The 8,950-nt window shown below is 36.0% G+C and overlaps 1 protein-coding gene across 1 annotated transcript; it reads left to right on the forward strand.

The window, feature by feature from the left end:
- Positions 1-1,756: 1,756 nt before the first annotated feature.
- On the forward strand, positions 1,757-7,336 carry LOC127441964 (phosphatidylinositol 3-kinase regulatory subunit gamma-like). Its single transcript, XM_051699574.1, has 8 exons — positions 1,757-2,151; positions 3,410-3,503; positions 3,660-3,758; positions 3,855-4,035; positions 4,137-4,259; positions 4,384-4,499; positions 5,462-5,638; positions 5,880-7,336. Exons 1-8 carry the CDS (start codon positions 2,088-2,090, stop codon positions 6,079-6,081), a joined length of 1,056 nt encoding a protein of 351 aa, XP_051555534.1. The 5' UTR covers positions 1,757-2,087; the 3' UTR covers positions 6,082-7,336.
- The last annotated feature ends 1,614 nt before the right edge of the window (positions 7,337-8,950 follow it).

An 8,950-nucleotide genomic window follows, 5' to 3' on the forward strand; every position in this document is an offset into this window, starting at 1 on the left:
AAATTGTGAAAATAAATTTTGCTCAGTGATGTCATACAATGGCAGTTTATAGTGACCCCCACTTCAAGCTTCAAATGAACACAAAAGTCTAATTCAGAAGTCTAATAAATTATTTCATGAGACTCATGATTGTTATGAAAGCATACGATAAGGTTTGGTGAGAACAAAGCCAAATCTAATGTAGTGAAAATGTTCACTGACCGTTGATCTCCTGTGCACGTTCATGATAGGGCACGAGAGCAACAGTTCATTCAGCCCCCTCGACATTGGGGCGTTCAAGCGAAAACTCTTTTTGTTTATCTAAAAACAGGTCATCCACAACGATAGTGACAACTGAACACAACACAGCTGCACACAAAACAGAGAGCAGAACTTACTAAACATGTCTGAAGAGTTTGTAGACGAAGAATTGATGCATTTCTATACCCATTTCTTTTTAAAAGTTTTTGGACTGGTGCCAGTTCACAGTGGACAGAGTTACCGAAAATAGAATACAAGCAATCGATAGAATGCACCGTCGCTCGTCACGGCTGGTTAGGACAAAAACTCAGATTAACATAGAAAAGATACCTTATATCTCGTGTTGTTTGCCATCAGGTTACTACATGCCTGTAGCCTCCTCTATGTTTCTGTCTGATTTTCGAGTACTACATAAAAAAAATAAGGCTGGGCATAGAAATGCATCAATTCTTCGACTACAAACTCTTCAGACATGTTTAGTAAGTTCTGCTCTCTGTTTTGTGTGCAGCTGTGTTGTGTTCAGTTGTCACTATCGTTGTGGATGATCTGTTTTAAGATAAACAAAAAGAGTTTTCGTTTGAACGCCCCAATGTCGCGAGGGGGCTCTCGTGCCCTATCATAAATGCGCACAGGAGATCAACGGTCGGTGAACATTTTAACTAAATAATACATTAGCTTTGGTTTTGTTTCTCTCCAAACCTTATCGTATGCTTTCATAACAATCATGAGTCTCATGGAATAATTTATTAGACTCCTGAATTATACTTTTGTGTTCTTTTGAAGCTTGAAGAGTAGGTCACTATAAACTGCCATTGTATGACCTCACTGAGCACAAAGTTTTTTTCAGTTTCTCCCTTTGTGTTAAGAAAGAAAGTCATATAGTGTTATAACAACACAGGGATGAGTAAATGACTGAATTTACATTTTTGGGTGAACTATCCCTTTAAAGCATTTGTAAAGTATGCTGCTTTGCAAGCCCAACCGAGCTAAAGTTTGAAAATTATTACATAGTAAAATTTTCACTGTCAGACTGCAGACAATGCCAACAGTACAAAATGTTCCCTTCACTGAAAGAACACTGACATGAAATACACTATGACCTTTTGATAAGTTTGAAGTGATTCTTCGTGATATTTTTCTTAAATATCATGACAAAATTACAATCAGTGGGCGCATAAAACACGATAGACTCGCAACTAACAAGCAGTTTGAGAATTGTAATGTAGCAATAGCATTATGCAATAAGCTAGCAGGACAAGAAACGGGCCATACCATGATTTCAGGAAGAAAGGGTGATAATTCCACACATTATGAACACCACAATTCCTTTATATAAGTACGTATGATAAATACACAGCTCTGAATGTTTTGTGAAATCCCAATCTAATCATTCCAAACGCAAAATAATAATAGAAATAAAATAATGAAAACTAATTATTTCCTGTCGAATATTTGTCCGGTGTCAATCGATGGTTTCGTCCAGAGACACTTACAACGGCCGAAACCTTATAAGAGTTTGATACATTTCCAACACTGTGCAGAAGAAAATTCGATCAACACTGAGCGACTTTTAACAAGCGATCGTGCGTGTTCTTCTAACACATTTTTATTAGCTTTACTGCTCAAGTTTGATTTTTATTGACTGTCTGCAAATTATTACGACTGGACACTTGGATTAAGACGAGATATAAGGAGTTTTCGGAGTTTTAAACGTTATCCTTCCGTTGTTTTCTGCGTTGCCGTCGATAATTCGTCGGAAATTCATTTATTTTTATTTTACGCTGCGATTTACAGTCTTTAAAAGGTTTTAATTTACTTCTACAACACGAGCCATTGTTTAAGAAAGGATGTCATCGTCTGCAGAACGGGTTTCCTACATCGAAATGAGTCGAGTCAGCACGACTGGCACAGGTAACAAACTTTATTTCTTTAATCTGTCATTTTTATGCATTTAAAATGAGTGTGTAGTCAGTTTAAGTTGCTCCGTCTTTGTTCTGGTTCAAACGCACACTTGGCATTGTGCTACACTTTAAACTAGAAAACAATGACATTATTTAGAGATGGTAACATTTATCAAAGTTGATATAAAAGTGAGTTGACACAGTCTTGGGCTTTTCATTCGGTGAGTTCTGCATGTCTCAAACATGTCAGCGTTGAGTTCATTGAGGTCACCGGTGCGGGAATACCCGACCACTAATTTACCAATCCTACTATGGCGAAGCTGTAGTTCATGAATATTAAATAGGCAATTGTGACGTTGCCTGGTAACAGACTTTGAGCGTCCATTCACGTAGCCTGATTAATATGCATGAGCCACGCACTGTCTACCTTTCAGCAAATCAGTAAGCGCGGTGGGGAAACGTCACGTTACATGGGTAATATTCATTAACCACGTCTTCTCCATAGTATGATTCTTAATTCGCAAGCGGGAACACCGGGGAAATCCTGAGCGCTGTCCACAGCTGTCACATAGCTCCAAGTCTAGACGGACGAGATGTCTTTATAGAAGCGTATCATGTTATACAGTATTAATGATGGTTTGGTGAGAAAATTGTGGCGAGATGTGGGGAATTGAAGTTTCTCTGTGTGTGCTGGCCATCTGCTTTTCATTAAAGGAATCGTGACTGGTGCTGGTGCATTCTTTTCATTTTTTGACATTTGCCCCATTAGATTTATTGTATTGTAGTGCTGAGTTTGTACCCAAGAATGCCAATTCTACAAGTTGCCATTTGTGCTTGTATTATAAACGCAAAACTGTTGTGTGTTTTGGAATTATAAAGTACATTTATAATATAAACTGACATTGAGCCCATTATAAATGAAACCGAAAGGAATATTTTATGGCTTGATTCTATTTTCTGTCTAAGATATATATTAAAATATTCAATATAATTAATTTCATGAAATGTAAATATTTTTTACCTTTTTTAGGTGCATATAATTCTTTCTTTATTATTACAATTAGTATATTTACCTTTATTTATATATATATATAAAAATAATTTTGATGTTTCATCATTAGAAAGACATTTACACAAAAGGAACACACTGGTCTTTAAGCTTATCTATTAAAAAAACATTTTTTTTTTTTTTTTAAATTACAAATAAATGTGTAAATATTTTTTAATATTGCATGTGACCATGTTTTTTTTTTTTTTTTTGATATCAGACATCAGTAATGATGATGATGACGATCTACAAGGAGAGATGGAGCCAAACGCTTTATTACAGGAGGCCGAGTGGTACTGGGGTGATGTAACAAGGTGTTAAAAACATTTAAAAATTTGATTTGACATTTTAAATAAAAATGTACAAAAAAATGCACAATCAAAATCTCAGTCATATTAGGTAAGACTTATTATGTTATTGTTTTCTCTCTAAATGTGTTTGTAAAACTTCATTGTGTGTCTGTCCATCAGGGAGGAGGTGAATGAAATACTCCACGGCATGCCCGACAGTGCGTTCCTGGTCCGAAATGCCTCCAGCAAGTTGCCGGGAGAATATACATTAACAGTCAGGTAAGGATTATGCATTTTAGGATTAATATTTTATTGAAAACTGAACATTAATGTGTAATAACCACAGTTCCAAACTAATCAATGAAATCCTCATAGGAAGAATGGCTCAAACAAACTCATCAGGATCCATCATCGAGATGGGAAGTTTGGATTCTCAGAGCCTCTGACCTTCAGCTCAGTGCCAGAGTTGATACTGTACTACAGGCACCGGAGCTTAGCCCAATACAACACTGCCCTGGATGTAACATTGGCTTATCCCGTGTCCCACCATAGCCCGGTTGGTATATCCTCAATTTCCTTGTGATTTGTGAAACCTCAGTTAAAAGGCACAAAAAAACCGCTGAATATTGTTAGTCATTAAACTTGTTTGATTTTCAGGATCTACTTGTGAAGGATGAGTATTTGGGTGCATCTAGAGAGAAACTTCAAGAACATCTAAGACTGTTTGAAAAGACAACAGATTATGACCAGCTATATGATGCTTACACCACGTTATTACAGGTAAACCATTGAAAAGGATTAAATATAGTCTAACTAAGATAGTGACTTAAGAAAATAACTGTGATAACTCAGATGTTGACAAAAAGAGTGTTTTGCTTTTCTACAAGTTTTCTGTTACTTCCAGGAAATCCAAAGGAGAAACACTATCGAGGCTGTTAACATGACAGAGATCTCCAAAGAACAGTGGCGTTCACAAGAGAATGCATGCAAGGAAGAAATAATCCACAGTGACCTGAAAGAGTGAGTGTCACCCTTGCAATAACTGCAGTACTGAATGAGCAGTAGTATTTCTCTATGAATCCATTAAATTAGATAAGAACATGGTTTCTGTTTGAAAGCAATAAGCATTATCAATCATATGTTTATAGAAGTCGCTACTATTCTAGGGTGTTGTGGGTGGTTGCTAAGTGGTTGCTGTGGTATTGCTAGGTGATTGTTGAGGCGTTCTGGGTGGTTTCTACTGTAGGTGTTTGCTTACGAGCTCAAGTCAAAAGAGGCCACCCCCAAGTGTCTGTAGCCTTGTTTCCATCTAAGTTACAAATTTAATGCATGCACAAAATTGCCGCAACCAGCAAACATCGGGGTCAAATCACGTAGGGCCAAAACATGACCAAAGTAATTGAAATGGACGGAATAGATCCTGATTATGTTGTGGACACAGCTGTTTTTGTGAAAAATTTCAACTGACTTTGATCACAGTTGCACAATTAGGATTTCATTAAGATACTGCACCCAGCAACAAAATTAAAATACAAGAATACAACAAATAGATTTGGATTGCTAGACCACTTTAAGAAAAAAATAATGCATTATGTTAAACAAATAAAGTAAATGGAAGCTCCTTAAAATAATGTCAATTTATAAAATATTTTAATTTCCCATTTTTTAAAGTCAAAGGCAGCAAGTGTGGATACGCCTGACTGCTTTGTCTGATGCAATAGCACTGTAAGGGACAATAGTTGATCATGTGAATGGGTCTTTAGAAGAACGGCTGAGATGCTGCACACTGACCTAGATCAGCTCTAAACAGATCCTGATGTGCAATATCATGGAAAAGATGCCTCTTTAGGCACAATATGTCAAACATAGACTTTGAATAGATGATGTGCACTTACCAGAACTGTTTGTGCTGAGATGAAACATCACCAGAACCAATGAGTTTTTCAGAACGTTTAGCTAATTATGAACATTTGCTTTCTCAGGTGTACCTGCAAGATGAAAGAGGAGCGAGAAAGAAGTGTGGAGCTCCTGGAGGAAGCCAGCTGGTTTGTGGGAGATCTCAGTCGAAGTCAAGCAGAGGAGCTGCTCCATGGAAAACCATCCGGAGCGTTCCTGATCCGCAACAGCAGCACGAAAGATTGCTATGCCTGCTCTGTAATGTATGTCAGTCAGTGTTTCAAAATGTAATCATATGCTAGTAAACAAACCGAGCAGTTTATGAGAAACAGGAATGACTTGCATTTCAACCATTATATGAAAATGTTTGTAAACACAACTTTGTTTCTTAGTGGACTGACAAAAATCTGTGTACCCTAAAACACAGAAATTGCATTAAGTCAGAAAGCCCTTGCCGTTTTTGTGTGCGAAATGCCCTAATCTTGTTCATCTCTTTAACCAAAGGGTCGGCAACCAGGTGAGGCACTGTGTGATTCGTCATACCGAGTGCGGCTACGGTTTCACAGAGCCGTTCGATCTCCACAAGTCTTTGAAGGAGCTAGTTATGCACTATCATTACACCTCTTTGGCACAACACAACCAGGCCCTGGACGTTCGGCTTGTGTATCCAGTCCACATGTCCGCTGCTCCTGCCGTTCACAGCTGAGTCTGCTCACCTCACCTGCAACTGGTATCTTGATGACGTGCACTAAGGCTGAGCTAGATTACGCCATAGTTGGCGTGTCCCTTTGCTTTACAATTTGTACATTGTGCAAAGGGTGGAACCAACTGTCAAGGCTGTTGCGTATTGCACTTTCCAAAGGAGACAGCATTCCTCATGGTCATAATGATACTCCAGTACATGAAGTATTTGATGAGCCCATTGTAGACCTGTTTACGAACAGTAACAATAGTAGCAACAGGACTTGCTGAGTTTTGTAATACAGTGATCCAGCGACCCTCTTGTAAACAAATCAATTTTTTGTAAAGGGGTTGTTTTGTGGGGTGGAATGCATTTTGTTTTTATATATATATATATATATATATATTTTAATGATTTTATTCTTCAGTGAATTTTTTATTGTTATTATTATGTGAATGTAGCACAGTGAGGTGCATTTATTGGTTATATTTTTCTATTTTGGTTACAGTCAGTTCAAATGAGGTTTGTTTGCCATAATGTAAGACAATTCTTTTTTTTTTTTTTTTTTTACACACCCAAATAAGGATTTTAAGTTGTTCAAACAGGTTACATTTGTTCCAAAGAAATCCAAAATGTTACTGTCTGCAAAACCAGTTTTAAAAGGGTCACTTTTTTAAATGCAGCTCAAATGAAGAAAACTTGAATATTGTTTGAACAGTACAGTATGTTTCTGTTTTGTCGCATCATTTAAAGAGTAACAGAAAAGGTATTTTTCAGTTCTAGTTTGTGGCATACTTGTAATGTTTACTATTTTTACTATGCCAAGGCAGTTTAATTATCTTATGGGCTGAACAGCCCAGGCACTTCATAAACTTCATGAATGCATTGGTTATGGGGACTGATGTGATGCCAGATCACTCATCCTTAAGATGAGCTACTTTCTTTAAGATCATTTTATTTTGAAGTTTCTCAGCAGCAGACCGTAAAGGGAGCTTTTACCCTAATTTCCTGAGTTTCGGTTTTGCTACAATGTTTTATTTAGCATGCTTCTTTAAAAAAAAAAAAAACAATTAATGAGAATGAGAATAAGACTGTGCCTTTTTAAAAAAAAAAAATTTTTTTTTAATTGAGCATATTCATTTTAAAGTACATATCAAACACACTCCAGTTTCATCAAACTATGGTGTTTGGTGTTATATACAATTTGGTAAATGAAGTAAATTTCAAATCTCTTGAAATGTTTAAATAAAAATGTATTCTATGTAAAAAAAAAAAAAAATGGACCACACTTTTGAAAGTTTTGAAAGAGTAATTTCTTTTTTATTTTTTATTACATTGTGTGATTTACTACAAGGCAAACACCTGAATTTCCTCAGTTATCTACTAAAATGTTAAGTATATAAATTCCAAACTATACTTTCAGGGTTGAAATAATGTAGTGCAGGGTTAGGCTTTGGGTTAGTAACATTTAAAATCTATGCTTAAAATAACTATTGGTACTTTGCAAAGTTGTGCCCACATATTAAGGATTGGGTGTGAGAGTCAAAGCATATTTGTTGACCAATAATTTGAATACTGTGGTAATGTCTATTACAAGTTAAGCTCAATTGACAGCATTTGTGGTAATGTTGATCACCACAAAACATTTTTTTGACTCCTCCCTCCTTTTGTTTAATGAAAAGCAAAAATCGAGGTTTCAGTGAGGCACTTACAGTGAAAGTGAATGGGGCCAATTTTTGGAAATTTTAAAGGCAGAAATGTGAAGCTTATAATTTTATAAAAGCACTAACATTAATTTTTCTGTTAAAATGCATGTATTATTTGAGCTGTACATTTGTTTAAACTGTCATTTTTACAGTTGTTTTAAGTTTAGTTGACATTACATCGTCATGGCAATGAAGTTGTAAAATTGGCTACAACTTTACACAGAAAAGGATATTAAGTGATTTCATCACACTAAAATCAAAACACACATATACTTTTAAAACAGTGAGTATTTTAATGTTTGTGCATTGGACCCATTCATTTTGATTGTAAGTGCTTCACTGGAACCTCGATTTTTGCTTCTTTTTTTAAAGTAGGGATGAGTTGAAATAAATGTATGTGGTAATCAACATTATGCCACAAATGCTATTGATTGAGCTTAACTTGTATTGAACCCGGAGTATTTATTTAAATCAATTCATTTAAAAATAAATGTAAAAATCTTGATATTCTGAGTCACAGATTCACCTAAGAATCACCCAGAGTTTAATGGCACACTATTTGAAGTGATTTACTGTTGGAGTGCTAGTAATAATTCAGAAGAAGAGAATGTTCAGAAGTGAAATCCGTTCTGATGGCATTCACAGGAAGAGGGGTGCTCAAGTTAGCAGCTGGTCGTGTGACAACAAGTGGCCTATCATATTAATTGCTAATTTGTTACTATGTGGTATTAGGTGGGGATATGAGAACAAAGATGTTCTTGTAACAGGTTGGGGATGTTCCTCTGAAGACCCTCTGCCCCCCATGAGAACTGTGTTAAGGATAAGCCCTCACTCTCTGTGTCAGCAGTGTGGATGGGCTTAAAAGCTTTGTGAGTGTGTGAAGAGCAGGTTACAGGTTACATCATGCAAGGACAGCTTGTATGAGTAAAACCCTGATTAACTCTATATTGCCTAAACACTGTCATAAAATAAACAAAATCTTTATCTTAAACTGATGATGTTTGAGTCTCACTTCAGACTAAATATTCCTTATGTTTAGAAAATATATAGATTAATAACTATTACATCACCTAGAAAAGTTTGTATAAGGCCACACATGTAGTTTCATTCACATCCAAAACAACCTAAATATAATTTATCTCATCTAAATTATATTTTTAAAAACATGGATCCTGCTGTTATTTTAC

Source organism: Myxocyprinus asiaticus, chromosome 6 (assembly GCF_019703515.2).
Source record: "Myxocyprinus asiaticus isolate MX2 ecotype Aquarium Trade chromosome 6, UBuf_Myxa_2, whole genome shotgun sequence".
NCBI classification, from domain to species: domain Eukaryota; kingdom Metazoa; phylum Chordata; class Actinopteri; order Cypriniformes; family Catostomidae; genus Myxocyprinus; species Myxocyprinus asiaticus.

What these genes read in the sequence shown, in the direction of transcription:
- LOC127441964 (XM_051699574.1), top strand. Translation starts at nt 2,088, where the DNA reads ATGTCATCGTCTGCAGAACGGGTTTCCTACATCGAAATGAGTCGAGTC. An exon ending in TACTGGGGTGATGTAACAAG is followed by an intron (nt 3,504 to 3,659) that starts GTGTTAAAAACA and finishes TCTGTCCATCAG; the next exon opens with GGAGGAGGTGAATGAAATAC. An exon ending in CCGTGTCCCACCATAGCCCG is followed by an intron (nt 4,036 to 4,136) that starts GTTGGTATATCC and finishes TTTGATTTTCAG; the next exon opens with GATCTACTTGTGAAGGATGA.